The 19,185-nt window shown below is 33.4% G+C and overlaps 2 protein-coding genes across 2 annotated transcripts; one reads left to right on the top strand and one right to left on the bottom strand.

Moving 5' to 3' along the window:
* The first annotated feature begins 767 nt into the window (after positions 1–767).
* Positions 768–7,000, top strand: LOC128181828 (uncharacterized). The gene is made up of 5 exons (XM_052850369.1): positions 768–980; positions 3,450–3,498; positions 3,659–3,799; positions 5,320–5,550; positions 5,698–7,000. Exons 1-5 carry the CDS (start codon positions 834–836, stop codon positions 5,973–5,975), a joined length of 846 nt encoding a protein of 281 aa, XP_052706329.1. The 5' UTR covers positions 768–833; the 3' UTR covers positions 5,976–7,000.
* A 385-nt stretch (positions 7,001–7,385) lies between these two features.
* LOC128181830 (perlucin-like) lies at positions 7,386–18,565 on the bottom strand. The gene is made up of 7 exons (XM_052850370.1): positions 18,445–18,565; positions 17,869–17,907; positions 16,284–16,372; positions 15,979–16,069; positions 15,720–15,805; positions 9,339–9,496; positions 7,386–7,517 (listed from the first exon to the last, which is right to left on the bottom strand). Exons 1-6 carry the CDS (start codon positions 18,497–18,499, stop codon positions 9,350–9,352), a joined length of 507 nt encoding a protein of 168 aa, XP_052706330.1. The 5' UTR covers positions 18,500–18,565; the 3' UTR covers positions 7,386–7,517; positions 9,339–9,349.
* Positions 18,566–19,185: the final 620 nt, after the last annotated feature.

Consider the following 19,185-nt stretch of genomic DNA (forward strand, 5'->3'; position numbering starts at 1 on the left):
CTACACTAGAACATTGCACATTTAAAGTGCCGTGTACAACTTTTGTTATCTGAATTTCTGATAATCTTCCGCATGCATTAGTTACTGTAAAAAAAATATCAAAATAATATAATTAATCAAGTATTTAAATGTAAAAATAAATAAATGGATAGAAATATAAAACAATTTTGATACTTACATTCGATCCATTCTCATATATAAAATATACGAAATTTGAATTACTTGTACTAGTATGTTTGATGCATCATTTTGTTTCAGCGTATTTATGTAATAGATCTGTGGATTTTTTCCCTTCTTTTTTGCACTTTAGTTGTAACGTTTGTACATTGTATAATTATTTATTTATTCATAGGAATATCCCTCGGGTATTGTACCAAACTTTTGTTAATCTAAGCGACGGAAACAGACGTCAGTTATCACACAAACAAGTACTTAGTTCATTGTAATCGATTTTACTTCACTGATCAGTCATAAAAATCATGACCTTTTAATAAGTGTGTATTTAGTGTGTTTACCGCATTGGTCACTAATGGTCAATGACTACGACCTGGCGATAGCACATGCTGTTACCATGTAATCCCGCCGTCGTTTTTATAAACTATACCAGCAGACACAAAAATCTTTTTTTTTAAATCCTACTACACTTGTACAACCCATAAAACCACAAATATTTGCCGCGTGTCACGTGACGCGGTAGTTTCCCATGTCTCGACTCAGCTGTCACGCGATTGGTGGTTTATTTTTAATACAAAGTCATATACTGCAATCGGCGTGTCTTCATTCATTCAATATTAGCAGACGAGACCGCGCGTGGTCGATACCAAAACGACAAGATGATTCTAAGTAGTGTCAACTTTGTTAAGACCAGCAGCCGACAACCAAAGTCACATTTTGACTTCAGTGATTTTATTATTGGGAAAATTAAGGAGGAACAAGAATTCAACGATAGATGCAACAAATGCGGATCCCCATCAGAACATGTAAGTTGTGATTTATCTTATCAGTCAAAGTCCCTATGTTTTTAGTACTTCTATGTTTACTCCAGGGTTATAATGATGAAATACTCTTTACAAGATGCTACAAAGTGCTACTTTCATCACTTCTATATATATCTTTATATCTATGAAATATTCATCATTCCATGTGGGCTTAAGACAGATATTGAGATAAGTTCTATTTAATTAATTTTCTTGAATTTGGGAAGTGCGTGTAGTTTCTAAAGAAATGAAATGAAGGTGAAATAAAGCCCCCCCCCCCCCCCCCCCCCCCATGCTTTGAATCCCCAAGCATTACAACGTTACTGTAAATGAGGAAATGCCTGTGTTTATCTTATCTGTAATCAAGCGAAGCAGGAGAAGAGAAAAATGAAAGAAAAGAAAGCGCATTCTTTTGCGATCCCAATAGAAATGAAGCAGAAAAGCACGTGTATTGGGGGTGATGTGTATCACTTTAATTGGGACTGTTTTTTATATATACATCCACGGAATTCCAACGTTGTGACTACGGCATCGCGTTGCTATTGATCACTGCAGCAGAAGGATGTTGGATAATTAAAACTAATCGGTTTCTCTTGCGTCACCCCTTCGTCGATCCGTGTAGAGTTCAATGATAATTATTATCGTAAATAATCTTAGGACAACCGATGTTACAGTATTCAATTTGACACTGTACTTCCTTTTTATGTATATGTATATATATATATATAACATGCACGTAAAGTATCTTCCTAAGCTGAAATGTGATGATGCGTAATACAACTTGTAAAAATGACAAAAATGACATGATGTAAAAATCTTTTTATTGATGCTGCAAAAGTGAATTGAGATATCATCAGTTAAGTTTATCACGCTAGCTTTAAAGGGGACGGGTTTTAATTTATACCTAAAGCTTTTCTTGAAAAAAAATAAGACAATATTTTAATTGTTTGTGCAGAATTGATAAATGTTGTTAATTCAAGTTAAGGTTATTGTCTTTACAGGGCAATTGCAAAAGGGGGGGGCTAAAAGGTTTTGTTTTTCTTGACTACAAGCGAAATAAATAGTCTTAATTCAAAATTGAATTGTATCGACCTTATACCACCTGTCTACTCAAATAATCGAACAACCTGTATTCGTTTTTTAAAAAAAACCCTGTGTGACTCAACTAATCTTAATCTCACAATAATCCCAATATTACATACAGACATGCGGACATCTTATTCTAAAGTTAAACACAGGAATTCCGGGGCCGACCACAGTTTAAATCAAAGAATGTCAGAATTTCTCATCTCCATGTAAACCGCCCTAATATCGAGGTCCTGTATTTACACTGGTGGGTGGGGGCTATTTAGAATATTCAATCTTTGAACAATTGTCCCCCTTTAAATGCTTGGCATTCTTAACAAATTATATAAATGTTTATTCACCATACAATATTAGCCCGCCGATCACTTGATTTAAAGGGTGTTGATTTGGGGTATGTAGGTGATATGAGCAGGTTGAATAGATGAGCGTTCTAGGGCTGTATTTTTAAGGGCTTTTATCGCAAGATTTTTTGTTTAGATTGCCAATAGGCGATTTTAAGATTGATTAGACGAAGTGTGTGAAGATACATCAATATTGAAATCTACTAGCCGTTGAATGAAAAGAATTTGTTCAACACTAATCTGCTACATCCATTTATAGAGCGGAATTAAGTATTCCCCTAATTCGGGCCAGACAAACAAGGCTTTCTCATTTATTTCATAAAAGTACAGAGGGTAGCTCTCTCTTCGATTGAAATGAATTAAAAAAAAAATCTATAAAAGTTAATCGATGGAAAGGGGTTGATGATGCAAAACGATATATTGCAAGGTTGTGATGAAACCTCCCCAAATATTTTCATGTAGCCTACAGGTAACATCACTCCTATTTATAGATCAGACAGGTATTTTATAACGCTTTAATTAGAAACTTACCTGTACACCTTTTTATCAAACTTTGAATTTTGTTTTGCTGTATACTATGGCAATGGGTCTACAGAAAAGGACGCGACAGTTTAAAATTAAAAAAAATGTATTTCTTTGTTTTCACTTTTGTTTTGATACTTAATACAGTCACGCTGAAATACTGGTTGTCATGTTTTACAAACGTTTAATTGTATTTTTATGCCTGGGGTAACCCCTGTAGAGTATACAGTTTCACCCCATCCAGCTCGACCCCCAAGAGCTTTGTAGACACGCCGTGCACTGTAGTGAAATATGCATTGTTAATTAACTACACGTCCGTTGATTACATTGTGTTGAAAGCGCCAGTCCTCGTTGGCATTTTCTAAAATTTAAAAAAAAAATACACTTTTGAAAATTTTAGGAATGTCAGCGGTTGCTGGTACGGGTCACGAGTACGATATTAGAAAATTATGCAAGAACATGTCGTACAAATGGGTGTTTGGATGTGACCATTAGTGCTAAATTACCATTTTAATCATTTCAGACAAAGAAAACAGACAGTAACAAATCGCCAGCACGATCAAGCTATAGCGGTAAGTAATGAAATTAACTGAACAAAATTAATTAAAAATTTAATTTATTAAATGTTCCAAGTATCACACATGATTCTAAGAAATTTCATGTATAATTACATGTATATAGAAAAAATGGTAATTATTCATTCTTGGTATATATATATTTTTTTTTCATCAGAGAGCGTACGGAGGCGGAGTTCAGCACAAAAGGACAACTGTTCTAATGTGACTGTGGAGACCAAGGACGGCTACGTCGTCAGTCTGTGCGAGGAACTCGACCGCATTTATCTTGGTGACGTCGAGGACCCCAATAATTCAAGTGAGTTACTTCCCTTGTCTAGAACCCTTTGAAATAATATGCATGTGATTTGTATGGTGAAGTTTGGAGACATGCATTTTAAGGGTTTCTAAGAATTTAAAAAAAACATGTTTTCCACAAAATTTTCTAAAAAAAAACATCAATTAAAAAAGAAAACAATATACATTTGTATAACATTCACATGGGCATATGAAACAGGGAAGTAAAAATCTAAATATATCTCAATTTCCCGGTTTCAAAAGGTTTATTTATTTAGAAAAGGAAGGTCTTTGTATTTTTCCCGTTTTCCTCGTCTGATATTTCTAGAATATAGGAAAGCCTGTGTGATATTTTTCGTCTTTCCTGGTGTTTTATCACATACCCCCCCCCCCTCCCACACACAAACATTTCAGAGGTTAACACAGATTGAACAAGAGTTGATTATGATGTGCTGGAAATATTCAGTAACCATCCGAATAATTTTCATTGATGAGGCATTTGTTAAAAGGGAAATGGTGAATACTGATATTTTCCTATTACATGTAGCGCCGATGCAAATTGGTGATAATTCAACCAATCCCGATAAATTCCGGTAAACAGCCTCGTTTTGATATTAATCGTGTAATTAGCCACTCATTGACAACAATTGTTGAATGCTGTCACTTCGTGCAAAAGCAAGAAAAAATATGTCTTATCATGTATTTCTGTACTTATACAATTATTTTATTATATTCGTACTTTTGTACAACAATTTTTGGGGATTGCTGATACATGTATAAACAAAAATGATAAATCATTCATTATGCGAAAATTATAATAAATGCCACATAAACAAATCCAAAGCAGGCAGAATTAATTATCAACATGAAGAGTTCCACCTGTGGGCTTACACACATGACAATAAAATTCTAACCGCATTGAGACATGTTGATTTCGTTGTTTACCGGTCAGCTGAGTACACGGTCAAACTTTCTCACAACTCTGTGAGTGACCAGTAGAATTATTTCCGTGGCGCCGCGGCTCCAAGCAGCTTATACTTGTGTCTGAGGACATGATCCAAGGACTAATACAAGTACACAACGCAATACTGCTGGGTTTTTTTTTCTTTTTGCGATCTATAACAGTCGCTCGTAATCATAAGATGATGTCTCTCGGAAGAGATTTATCAAGATAATTACTGATTATTCTTTTAATATATACCGGAATTACGTTACCCAGTATTACATGAAAAATGTTATCTGGTTAAAGCCAGAATTTCTCGGTGTGAGACGGATTCCGTGGAAAAGAAATTTATCAATTAGTAACAGATTTATATGTGGGAATTGTGTAATTTCCATCCCGATTCCCGAACATTGACATAAACACGAGTCAACCAATTTAATTTCTTTAATCAAGGGAGAAGCAAAAATCACGATTTGTAGCCTTGTAGTATAATTCAGTATCATTATATGATTTTAAAAAAAATGATGTATCGTTTTGAATGTTATTAAGTGTAATTTTGAGAGTTTAATTATTAATTTCATTTGATTTTTTTTTTCAAGATATATTCCGCCAGACTAAACACACACTCCAGGACGGAGAGACCAGCCAGGAATTCTGCTCATTTCGTCTCCACAGTCAGAAGGACCTGTATCTGTCCGTGACCCCGGACCGACAGCTCGCTGTCCAACGGTCCGACACAGTCCCCGACCCCCAGCTTCCGGACGACAGGTGCTTCGTCCTGCACCCGGTCTCCAACGGCAGCGTGTTTATACAGCCGTACCACCACAAAGGTAGGCGCGAGTTATCTCTGTCAACAAGTCAATGGACCGAACATCCCATTCACTTATCTTAAGCATCTCAGTTTATATATATGTCAGTTATCGCAATCCAATCATATGATCAAAAGTAATCGCATTTTTTTCTTCGTATTTTAAAAGGTTTTTATCTACATCATCTCGACAAGGCCCTTTCGGTCCGGAAGTTGGAAATTAACTGGAGACCCCCGGAAGAATACTTCTTCAGCGTCGGGATCGTGGATGTGCCGGACCCCGATGTTTTCGTCGCCCCAGAGGACGCCCCTGTCCAGAAATCCACGCCCTTCATAGAGGAGTCCTCCCCCGTCAAGCCTAGCCTATTCTGGGGATGTTTTGGCGGAAAGTCCAAGAAGCTGTCCTCCAAAATCAAGAAAACAATCAAACAGAACTCGCGCGTCTAGAAATCAACGAAAAAAAATGAACGGCGCTAAGTGATATACGCAACCTTCCAGGTGCTACTACATAGAATCATTCCGAATTAGCAATTGACAACCATGGACCAAGATTTACACTGGCCCTAATCAAATAGTAAAGAATCGACGATGTCGGGTCTTAACAGACCCCCCCCCCTTTTTTACCCGTCCTCCTTCCCCTGACACAGTCGATCGCCAGCGATGACCTATGACCCCCGTGGCTTGTTAGCCACGGCTGAAATTAGGTGGTGGTACTAATTTCGTGTGTGATACCATGACTGGCATTATTTACTATGCTCAAAAAAAGGCCTTTGTACTAACTTGTATAATCCTTCCTCTCTATCATTTGACAATCCGCCGGCAGTTCGGTGCATTCTGTGTGTGATGTGAAACTTCAGCCTCTTTTTTTTTGACTACTCAGTCTCTCATAAACTAACTTTTCCTCTGAAATCCATTAAGAGGGATATGGTTTTGTTAATTTAAAAAAAAAAAGCTGGGTTTAATTTCCATTTCTAGTCATCGCTTGTGAGACAGTGCAATATATGTATTTATTATTTTATTTATTTATTGTGAGTGTATCTGTAGTATAAGTATGTTTTCATCTTGGCATGAAGACATATTTTAACTCTGTAAAAAATGAGAGAAAAAAAATGTAAAAAAAAATCGAAACACTACACGTAGAAGGACATTGCTAAGTGTAAAGAGTTGCGCGGGTCAGTTTTTGGCCAAGTGTGAATTTGATATTTAAAGACATTTTGTACATATCTGTAAAGTCTGTCAAAACAACAGACTATGAGAGATATTTTGTTATTTATTCAGTTTGAAGTTTTAATGGAATGGGGGACTTTCTGTTTTGGAAGACTTCCCATTTTTTTCTACCACCGATATTTGATTTTGAGGTCTCCGCACGAGTTTGATATTTGTTTTGTTTTCTTTAAGTAAGAAAATGTATTTTGTTTTATCAGTTGAGAAAAACTATTTCAATAAAATTTAAAAAATGAAAGAGATATTGATCTTTTGTTCTGTCTTGTCCTTAATTTATGCCATTAAATTGAAAAGTTTTCTTTTCTATTGGCGCTATGAGCTTTTAAATCCACGCATGGAACAGGTGCAAAATTGGTCAACGCCTATATTTTGACGGCTGGTGATTGAAATATTAACATTCGTTGCCGTTCTGCGTTGACATTTTTGAAAACCTATATTCTTATAAAATATAGATCTTTCCTGTAATTAAATTTACTGGAGACTCGGACAGCAAATCTCCGTTAGCCCCGGGGGAAATCGATTTTTTGTCGATTTTTTTTTTTATCAACCACATGCTTTAATTTCCCAAGGGGTGTATATCATTTTGATTAAACATACAAGCTTAATATGATTCTTGGAATAAAGAAACAGATCTAGACATGTAGGTAAATTTATCGGGATCCGTCACAGATACAGTAAGATTATACATGTATATGAATTATAATCAGTGGAGATGACATCTTCACGGGCTTCAGGAAAATGCGCCTTAATTACTTCGTAAAAAATCTGAAAAAAGATAGAGAAAAGAAAGTTCAACAATAAGTCAAAATAATTATGTCTTATACTGTCTCTCAATTTCCACGTAAAGTCAAATTAAATCGGATAAACGTCTTTTTGATTGATTAACGAACGGAACGCAAGCATTTATATACTCGGATGCCTTATTTCAATTTCCGAGGGAAATTGTTCGTGGAAATGGTAGGGGAAATGGGCCTCGGTGCGATTGACGTCACGACTTCTCTATAATTAAGGCGGGCTTTTTAGTTGATTAACTAATGGCGGATAAGACCAGAATCGAAAATTGTGTCCGTGTTTCACTGTCCCTTGCCCCCCTAAGTTCCTCATTACTGTATAGAATCTCTCTCGGATCGATTTTCTGCTAGCCGCGAAAGAAGTCATTTACTGAGATCTGTCGCAGAAACTGAAAAGCTAAGACGATCTGTCTGTCACTTCCAAGAACGTGATGTGATGAGGTGGGTATTAATTCAGCCAATGACCTACATTCGGGTCAACCAACCATCAAGACTTCTCTGTCGGGTTGAATTAGTGCACCGGACATGTTTAGGAACTTGGAGGTGATGTCCTTATTTAAATCAAGTCGCACCACTTACGCAACCATATACATGTAGTTCTAATTTATACCCCCCCCCCCTTTTCTAAAATACCTTCTGGTAATGTTAAGCTTCAGGCAACTGTCGAATCTATTGTGTGAATCCTTTTTTTATCATACAGTATTAAATACTTTTAAGTTTCCAACTTTGAATTCAATAATCCTGATCTTGAAGAAATATTATTTTAATTACTTGTTTTCATAACTTAAATAGCAATCTCTTCTAAACATCTCAGTTTCAGTTATTATAGTAAATATACTCCAGGAATTATAACAACTTAACATTATCATGAATTACAGCTGTTTTATAATGTGCTGGAACTTAGAAATTATTTTTATCAATAATATTGAAATTCTCGCAAGATTTTTCACAATGACAATGTCGTGGTGAAAAGGAACGATCCAAGAGAGATAACTCGCACGATGCAGCATGTGAAAAAGTGAACATTGAAAAAAAAAACACACAAAAGATCAGACAATTATCAAACAATATAAAAAAATAATATAATCAAACTATATAATAATAACTTTTTAATATAATTATAATATAATAAAATATTATCAAACAATAATATATTATGACAGTAATAGGAGGACAGCAATCTCATGATTTCCTAAAGAACAATGTGCTTTTGTCGTCACATTCAGCACACTTCAAGTAGGTGATGAAAAATATAGGGAAAAGGGTAAGAAAACACGGTTTTTCCAATATCATGTGTAAATCCTTATTGAATCAAATTAAAGCATTGAGTCACTTTAACAATAATTTATCAATATCGGCTTACATTGATATTAATAGTGTGCATTGCTCAAATATTTTAAACGAAGAAACACTTTTTAAAGTTACACACTAATATTTATGAACAGTTTATGTGTTACCTCTGTTACCTTTGCAATAAAATCTGATATAATTATACCAGGCCTGTATTATTTACAGGACACACTTTAAGTTCTGATTCGTTGTACCTTTAGTTGATATATCTTAATGAGAGCTAGGGTTTTTTTTAATTTATCTATGTTTACATACCATGTCATACTAGTATACTGACCTGTTCCAGGGTACCAAAGGGTTTCACAATATAATTTATATTCCTGTATAAAATTTTACATGTACACATACACATGTACAATTATATTATCTATACACATCTACTTTTTATCTAAAAAAAAAAACTGTACCGTGTATATTATAAATGTACCATGTAATGTATACTGACCAGAGCAAGAATTACAGAAGGGTTTCACAGACAAAGTAATGCTTGTTTTCACAGTTGCCATCTTTCCATAGGAATCCGCTACCCCCGGAGATATGGAGGCAGTGCGCCAAGTTATGCCCGTTATTTGGAGCCCCTTGGGCCCAGTTCTGGTATGTAACCTAAAGAGAAAGAACGATAACTCAGACCATACATTGTTTCCTTAAAAACACGAAGTCAAAGTTAGACCATCTTCCCAAGTCAAGGGTTTCTGATCCGTACGAGTGGACCGAAAACACTTGGCTAGCGAAGATGAGTTAGACGAGCCTGGATATGCATTGCAAATGCAGATGTAGCACTTTGGTACATGGTACATGTTTTTTGAATTGAATTTTTGAATCGAAATCAAACAATATCAACGAAAACAAACACATAATTACTAAATTAAAAAAAAACCTCAAATCTGCTGGTGGTTTTAATTAAAACAACTCGCACCTAAATTTTATCTTAAAGAACGAAACCGTACTACTAAATGGGTGCTAGTAATTATTGTTAAGTTCAATAAAGTTGTTTCGGTTTTAAGAGCGATAACTCGTCATTACAACTGCAAACATTCTTCGACGCAACTGTTTTACTGGGCATTTAAAGTTCACAATTACTATTCCCACAACTGCACATGTAAGATTGAATTTTTAAAAAAACAAAATGTAAAACAAATTGAATTTCTTTGTTCTGGAAGCCAATTCTTGTAAATTTCTAATTTTCTTGTATGTAAGGTATAGATGAAAGTCTGTCCTTCAGTCAACTAAACGTTAATTGAAAGACAACCAAAAGGTGAATGAAAGAAAACTAAAAGATAAATAAAAGTTAACCAAAAGGTGAATGAAAGGCAACCAAAAGGTGAATGAAAGAAAACTAAAAGGTGAATGAAAGGCAACCAAAAAGTAAATGAAAGTTAACCAAAAAGAAAATAAAACTAAAAGATAAATGAAAGGTAACCAAAAGGTGAAGGAAAGGCAACCAGAAGGTTAATTAAAGAAAACTAAAAAGTGAATGAAAGGCAACCAAAAGCTGAATGAAACGCAACCAAATGTGAGTGAAAGGAAAATAAAAAGTGAATGAAAAGCAACCAAAAGGTGAATGAATGGCAACCGAAAGGTAAATTAAAGAAAAGTAAAAGATGAATGAAAATTAACCAAAAGAAAAATGAAAGACAACAAAAAGGTAAATGAAAGAAAACTAAAACTTGACTGAATAGCAACCAAAAGGCGAATGAAAAAAAAACTAAAATATGAATGAAAAATACATGTACAACCAAAAGGTGAATGAAAAGCATCCAAAAGGTGATTGAAAGTTAACCAGATGGTGAATGAAAGGAAACACACAGGTAAATGAAAGTTAACCAGAAAGTGAATAAAAGTTAAACAAAAGCGGAATGAAAGTTGAACAAATGGTGAATGAACGGAATCTAAAAGGTTAATGAAAGGAAACTAAAACTTAAGGTAAATGGAAGTTAACCATAAGGTGAATGAAAAGAAACTGAAAGGTTAATAAAAGTTAACCAAGAGGGTAAATGAAAAGAAACTAAAAGGTGAACGACAGTTGACCAAATCGTGAATGAAAGGAAACTAAAATGTGAATGAAAATTAACAACACGGTGAGTAAAAGTTAACCAAAAGGTAAATGGGGAAACTAAAAGGTAAATGAAAGTTAACAAAAAGGTGAATGAAAGGCAATCAAAATGTGAACGAAAGGCAACCAAAATGTGAATGAAAGAAAACTAAAAGGCAAATGAAAGTTAACCAAAGGTAAATGAAAAGAATCTAAAAGGAGAATGAAAGTTAACCAAAAGGAGAATGACAGGAAACTAAAAGGTGACAATAAAAAAGTTAATCAAAAGGTGAAATCAATGAAAGAAAACTAAAAAGTGAATAAAAGGAAACTAAAAGATGAATGAAAGACAACCAAAATGTGAATGAAATGCAACCAAAATGTGAATGAAATGCAACAAAAATGTGAATGAAAGTTAATCAAAGGTAAATGAAAGGAAACTAACAGGTGAATGAAAGTTAATCAAAAGTTGAATGACAGGAAACTAAAAGCGATCGAATAAAAGTTAAACAAATGGTGAAATCAATGAAAGAAAACTAAAAAGTGAAGGAAAGGTAACTAACTGGTGAATAAATATTAACCAAAAGGTGAATGAAGGAAACTGAAAGGTAGCAAAAGTTAATCAGAAGTTAAATGAAAGCAAACTGAAAGGTGAACAAAAGTTAAATGAAAGGAAACTAAAAGGTGAATGAAAGTAAACCAAAACGTAAATGAATGGGAAAACTAAAAGGTAAATGAAAATTTTTTTTCAATCAGGTTCATTGAATGGCACAGTATTTTGTGATGTACCGTGATCTTACTTGATAGTTAAATGAAAGCAAACTGAAAGGTGAACAAAAGTAAAATGAAAAGAAACTAAAAGGTGAATGAAAGTAAACCAAAACGTGAATGGGGAAACTAAAAGGTTAACGAAAGTTCTTTTTCTATCAGTCACTTTCTGCATCGTTCAGTTTTTTATTAGGTCCATTGAATGGCACAGTATTTTGTGATGTACTGTGATCTTACTTGATATAGATAATTGTAGTTAGATGAAATTAAAGACAGGGGTAAATTATAAACGATAACATACTTTCTTTGCTGTTTCATATGGCTTTGAGTGTAACAACCACTGCAGATATTATGTATTATTTTTTTTTTTTGCAAAGCTTGCTACCTTCATTACTGCATCTATCACTAAAGAAGACATTCTGTTGGTTTAGGTATGCAACTGTCACGATTGCAAGGAACCAATTATATCAACCAAAGATTGGCATGGAATACACGTGTGACACACATACAACTGTATGGTACATAGTAAACTTTGAACGCAATTGACATCAATGCAGAGCCAACGAACTCCGTGGAAAATCGGGCAGTTATTCATAGCTATTAATGAAATGATGATTTAAGAAATAATTGCGTGGACCCTGAGGTCCACGCAGAAAATATATAAGCGAGGTTTAACCGGATGCTATGGGAAAAATTCAGCCTGCGCATGAGCTAGCCTGGTTCCTGTGCGTAATGGGTAGCTCAGGGAACCAGGATAGCACACGTTTATCTGAATCGGGATCGGGATTCCGTGCCATATGCACACATAAGTTCAAAGGCGCTGTAATTGTAAAGTTGTCGGTAAACAGTAAGGAAACAAAGTATTCCTTTTAAAGAAATGATTGGCTTGTGATATGAACTATCAGTATTATGAAATAAGTTAATGTTATGCCGAAACTACAACATGCATCAATTAGCATAATTTGCAATGTTTTGATGTATTCCGAATACACATGTACATGTAACTCAACTTTACTTTTTATAGTAGGCGAGGCTAGAGAACTTCCCGATTAATTTTTTTAAAGCATTTAAGTATGATTGAATAATTATGTCACTGTATAAAAGTTTAAATCTCAAGAAAAATGCATCAAAATATGAATTTTTTAATTTACACAAAGCTGTCACTGCATAGTTAACAAAGTAGTGCGAATCGTAATGTGTGCGCAAATAGTAGAATTCATCGAATGCCTGATACTATACATGCAAACTTCATTCATAGATAGATCATAATTATTTTAGAAGTATTAATCCTTTAAATTCTGAGATAAAAAGTCAGGGCTATACATACATACGTAATACAACGTACAAATTTAGTGGTTAAAAGCAGAGGGCTAGAGTGGGTGGAATCTGTGATAATTTTAAGGCTTTCACGTTTTCGTTAGAAGCACATGCAAATGGTCCACGTATTGTAGTCCTTTTTTAAAGGACAGCAACTTGTATTGTATTATAGAAGGCGAACAAACATCACGAATGTTAATACATCAAGGAAGAATAGGTAAAAGCAGAATCAATGAAACTCAATGTGGGTCGAGAATTAATTTCACTTAGGAGGTAAAAATCGAGTCTGAGATTTTTGGTTCAAAATCACTTGAAGACTAAAGTACTTTTGAGTAAGACAAACTCAGTGATGTGTAAATCGCTTATTCTGACGCGGTAGCCATTAATATAGCTGTTTATGATAAATTAAGATTTGTAAGTTGTACGATAATAATTTGAGACCGGTTCCAGGACCCCCCCCCCCCCCTCTCCCGGCAGAGGGAGGTTACTAGGGGAGGAGTGAGTCCTAGGGAGATTTTCGTTTACGAGGAGGAAGCTCAATATTCTATTATTTGATAACTTTTGCATTTAGATTTAATAGTAATAGTAAGTCTGAATTATAAAGGTATAGTTATCGGCCCCTTTAACCTCTTCTTAATCCGCGTACGAGATTATATGAACTACTTAAAATTATCATGAACGAATTTAATTAATTAAGGCTGTACTCTACTTGAAGTGTTAAATCGATATGATTTAAACAAAAAAAACCTTTTTTTTTTTACATTTCAAATGGTTTTTCAACTTAAGACTAAAAAAACGCGCATGTAAATGTACACATGTATTAAGGACAGGGTCAAAGTTTTCCCCCTTGATCCCCTGCTGTGCACTTAGAGATCAAATACTTCAACCGTTTGTTAAACAAATAAAGAAAATGTAGCTTTTTTAAAGAATCAATCAAAGTCAATATAACTTTTCGACCTACAGAACTATATATGGCGAATAAACAAATACAAACTTGGCTTACATGTTCTGCATGTTTTTATGCCTCTTACTTTCCAATAAAACAATGAATTTTGGGACTTAATTACCTAGTATCATTTATATGACCAAACTATCATTAATAATGACATATTCTACCCTTACAGCATCACGTAAATCTGTATACTGATATTTTGAAATCAGTTAAATCAAGCTTTCTATGATTTTTTTTTAAATTTTACCAATCTGATTATTGACCCACTTACGTATATAGCGATCTGCATGGATGGATCAAAGGAAGCGATTTTTAACAGATCAAGCAATGTACATGTACGTTAAAGCATTATTAATTATATGTTAGTATACCAGTTTTCAATTCAAGCAATATTTTATTATGCATCAAAATAACTACCCAAAGGAACTGGACTACAGTCAGGGTCTATATATGGCTATCCACAAAAATCAAATTTTAATGGTTTACAATTATGTATAATATATATACATTTACCACTTTATTCTTAAAATTTTCAATTCTTGTTGCATGTAAACTGTGCGATTAATCTTAAAATATTTTATGATTTGTTATACATTCATATTCTTTTAAAGTGTTTCTTTTTTTTTTCTTTGGGGGGGGGGGGGGGTTGAAAAAGGTTGATGAAGGCTTAAATGTATATCGTACTATATTTTCTTTTTCTAAAGCTTTAACTTGGTCATAAATTTAACGCACCATGAAAAAACGATTTTTGAATTTTAAACATTTTTGAAAATTTTTCAAAGTGCGTGATTTTTTTCAAAGTGCGTTGTCACACAGGCTAACACAGTTGCCAAAATGGCGTTCGTAGAGTGTACAAGTCTTATTCAAATAGATCATTTCTTCGCTACATGATCGCGATCTTAAATGTGTCATTTATTAACAGTCTGTTAATCATTCATTATCGAATTATATACAATTTGGATTTAAATCTGAATGTTATGGATCTAAGTTAATGTTGCGATGGTATCTAGAAACATAATGTAGATTTTCTGATAAAAAGGACAATAAAATTATACTCAATTAAGAGTTTGGGAATATATTTGTAGGTTATCCAATCCAATTTGGTGTTCATAATATCCAGCTTAAACTCAAATAAAAATGAATTTGCAAAAAATAATAAATAAAAAATTATAATAATAATTTAAAAAAACTTTAACACGTTATCCAAAATTAACACCTGTTACAATTATATTTGTAGGTTATCCAATTTGTTGTTTCTAATAGTTAAGGCTTGAAAAAAAAGAATTTAAAAAAAATATAATAATGAATAAAAAATACGTAAGCTAAAATCAACACCTGTTATAATTATATCTGTAGGTTATCCAATTTGGTGTTCCTAATATTCAACTAAGGCCCGAATAAAAAAAATTATTTGAAAAAAAAAATCTTTAGCTAAAATTAACAGCTGTTACAAATCACGACAAACTAACCTTAAACAGAACCGGATGAATGAAATACTAGAACAACACGGCGGATTTTTTAAATAACACAATATTTAGCCATTCTCCTCCACAAGTCCACCCGGCTTCAAAGACCCAAATCTATAGTTCTGTTTATTATTAAAACAAATTTAAAAATTAGATGAAAGTTCTGCCATTGCATATAGCTGTTGAACGAGTATTTAAAAGGGGAAAAAATATCAAATTTGCAGGTTCTTTTATTCGATAAGTATTTTCTCAACTGATGGTCTAGGCCAGATTAAAATCAACACACAATACCTGGTCCAGAGTCACTGCCCATCGCCAGTCACCCTCAGTCATGATGTCAGAGGCACCTAACCAGAACGTGTGTGAAGACAGGGAAGCTGAAAGTCAAAGATACTCTTTTGAGCTGTGCTGGAGACCAATGATTATTTTAAATGATAATACCGGGTATATAGCTGAATATCCTTGGGGTTTTTTTACAGGTCGGTCCGTTAACTTGACTTTTTAAATTGCGTAATACTTTTGTAGGTTTTGTTTTAAATCTTGTTTTTACCCGCTTCTGTCTTGATATAGTTTTCCAGGAATTTTTGTTCCTCCGCTGATTGGATGATGGCCAGTTCCGCCCTGTAAGCCTCACAGTACGCCTGTACAATAAGTCACGGTTAGTTTACCGATAAAACTATATATAATGTTGGACTTTTTTTCTGTGCAACATTAAAAAAGTTAATCAGTTAAACAGATAATTTATTATTTGCATTAAAGTTAAGTCAAGATTTTACCAAAAAAAAAAAAAATAAAAATAAAAAATAAAACAAAAAATGAATAAAAAATTAACCACAATAGAAATTGAAAACCTACTAAAGCCTCTGGCCAGGTGGCCTGGATTCGAACCACCCTGTAACACGTGTTTTGTCCACGATAGAACAAATGGGGGCATTGTACGCCACCTAATGAATAAATTAATTAAAATTAATTTTGAATTCAATGTTATAATATTAAATACACTTTAATTGAATGAGAAAATTGATAATGTGTAAGAGGCGGGTTCATGAGAAGAATGTTAGTCTAGGGCACATGTCTTAGACAATCCATTGTTTGTATGTTGATAAAACGGAATATAATGAAATAAAGAATTCACTTGTTTATTCAAACGGATAAATGGATAAATGGTGCCATCAAAGAAAAGATAGAATGAATGAAGAATGAACAAAAGCCTTTTTTTTGTTCGTCACCCCCCCCCCCCCCCCCCCGAAATAAAATAACAACAAACCACCAAAAAACCATGATTTCATGTAGCTCGTATATAATACGAAAAGAGATATCATGTAACGAATTATTATATCAAAATTCGCTTTATTGTATTTGGAGATATTGTGTATATAAAAAAAAAGAATATTGTAATTACAATATGAATACGGTGTATATTTTAATTACGATAAAAGTAGTTACTGTAAGTAAACGAATACATAACTAAAAATTACGATATGATATCGATCAAAAAGAAAATCTCAAAATTCGTAATAAAAAAATCTCGTTCATAAAATAAATTTAAATTTTTTCGTAATTTTGACTAACTCCTAACGTACTTTGAGATTTTTTTCAAAGTGCGTATTTGTTTTCTAAGTGCAGTAATATTTTTCCAGTGGGAAAATACATAAAACATCATTAAAATATATTTTAAATTATATTTTGGAGAGAAATAAAATAAATATTTGCTCAACTAGATTCGGGGCAATCATGACCAAGGCTTTATTAAAAGTCGAAGGTTAAAGGTCAGTGTTAAAAAAAACACACTTTAAATCATGCATCTTAATAACCTAATTTTGAAGTTTGGTAACAAAAGAGTAAAGATGAGGTTCTGTTTTTCATGGATCATTTGCGAGTTTCAAGGGATTCAAGAGGAAAATATATATTTTATCCAATGGATTTTCTAAAGCTCCTCGCATAAGCAAAAACCCTCGCGCTTTTTTTTAGTTCTGCTAGACAGACTCAAGGAAGAGGAATATTGAACTTCTAGTCACAGGTACTTGGGGCATGGATACACCCCCTCCCCACCACCACCAAATATTTATCTATTGAAATTTTAAAAAACAAACCCGACGCCAACTAAAACTTATTTATTGTTTATTTTTTTATATGCATAATACTTCAATGATAATGAAACTTTTTCGTCTTTTAAAGTTGTTTTTTTTAAATTTTTTACTGACGCTATAGCTTTTACATCAATTTTCAAAAATAGTCCATGTTGTCGTAAAGGTATAATTACAATTACCAATGAAGTAATTTATGCAGATTAAAATGTTTTTACAGACAGAAAGGGAGTGTCGACCTCAGATTTTTTTAAAATCTAAATACATTGAAAATGGAGTAAAGGGGGGGGGGGTGTTTGAGTCAAGTGTCTGTGCTTTTATTTATACTACATTGTATAGTTGATTCATTTTACCGTGCGGTGTCCCGGGATCTTGACGACGTACGGAGTATGCTGAAATAAGAAATATAGATAAAGTTCAGATAGAGCTGATTTGACTGGACAGCGATGTAAAAGGAATTGTTTCATCAAGTTTGCAGGTTTTCACATTGCCTATCATTTTCTATTGAATAGATGGATCTCAAAATGAAGCATCTTCACTAGCCAAGGGTTTTCCTCCGCTCCCCATAAAGTGGACCGAAAACCCTTGGTTAACGAAGATGACAAATAAAACATAGTGGGTAGAGTTGTTTTTTTTAAAGGTATGTGCTGTTTGAACTAGAATGCACTCAAGCCATCAGAGAGAGATTTGAAAATAAGATTAATAATGGCCCTTCTGTTGTGAAAAATAACAGGTATACAAAATGGTAAAAACACATCGAATCGTCTACATACGTGTACATGTAAATACCTCATTTTGCATTTACATGTAGGTTATCTAGTGATTTAAAACATTTAAAAAGATTTGTCTGACGCGAGCTGTGTATTGGCTGATCAATGGCATGTGAGACTAAATCTAAGATTTTATTGCATGCATCAAAATAAACTAACCTTTTGTTGTCGAGAGACTGAAAAGAAGAAAAACAAAAATATTTGTGTGTTTCATACCGACCGAATTAATCACTTGAACTCCATACACAAACTGTTATCTCGGAAACAAGGTCAATATTGTTACATGACATTTGTGTTATAGTATAAATATGTGTAATCAAGAAAACAAGTATTAGCCTAATTTTAGTAAAAATACGTGAAATCCATACCCTTCTGGGGAAATAAAATAAAAATTTGATGTCGCAAAACTAAAAAAAAACAACCGGATGAAATTTCTAATTTAACATAATTGTTGAAACATCCACTAATGTATTGTATCAATGGTATTACAAAGCGATCTTGGTGTTTATTATCAGTAAAAATATAGCAAGAGAGGTGTAATTGTTCAGAAAATTGCATATTATATATTAGGAATGTCTTATGCATGTTTCTTCACTGCCAATTTTTATTTTTAATTAAATGCCTAGATGTTGATGAATGAAAATGTTTTAAATTAGTATAGTAATAATTTTAGTCAAATTCATTTATATACAATTGATATTTTAAAACATCCGCAAGCATTGCAACTATAGAGTACGTTTGTAATTTGAAATTTTATCCTAAGGTTGTCATCTTCCTTTTTTATTTCCGCTCGGGTTAAATCAGCAAAAATCATGATTTTCAATTACCATAACACATGTAGTAATTATAAATAATTCAAATAATATAAAAAAATGTAAGAAGTTCGTCGAGAAAATCGAT

This window comes from Crassostrea angulata, chromosome 4, assembly GCF_025612915.1.
Source record: "Crassostrea angulata isolate pt1a10 chromosome 4, ASM2561291v2, whole genome shotgun sequence".
Classification (NCBI taxonomy): domain Eukaryota; kingdom Metazoa; phylum Mollusca; class Bivalvia; order Ostreida; family Ostreidae; genus Magallana; species Magallana angulata.

Coding starts and splice junctions, on each gene's coding strand:
- LOC128181828 (XM_052850369.1), top strand. CDS start 834: ATGATTCTAAGTAGTGTCAACTTTGTTAAGACCAGCAGCCGACAACCA. Junction 3,800..5,319: donor CGAGGACCCCAATAATTCAA/GTGAGTTACTTC, acceptor TTTTTTTTCAAG/ATATATTCCGCCAGACTAAA. Junction 5,551..5,697: donor ACAGCCGTACCACCACAAAG/GTAGGCGCGAGT, acceptor GTATTTTAAAAG/GTTTTTATCTACATCATCTC.
- LOC128181830 (XM_052850370.1), bottom strand. CDS start 18,499: ATGAAACACACAAATATTTTTGTTTTTCTTCTTTTCAGTCTCTCGACA. Junction 17,908..18,444: donor CAGTCTCTCGACAACAAAAG/GTTAGTTTATTT, acceptor TTCTTATTTCAG/CATACTCCGTACGTCGTCAA. Junction 15,806..15,978: donor CTATATCAAGACAGAAGCGG/GTAAAAACAAGA, acceptor TTTGACTTTCAG/CTTCCCTGTCTTCACACACG.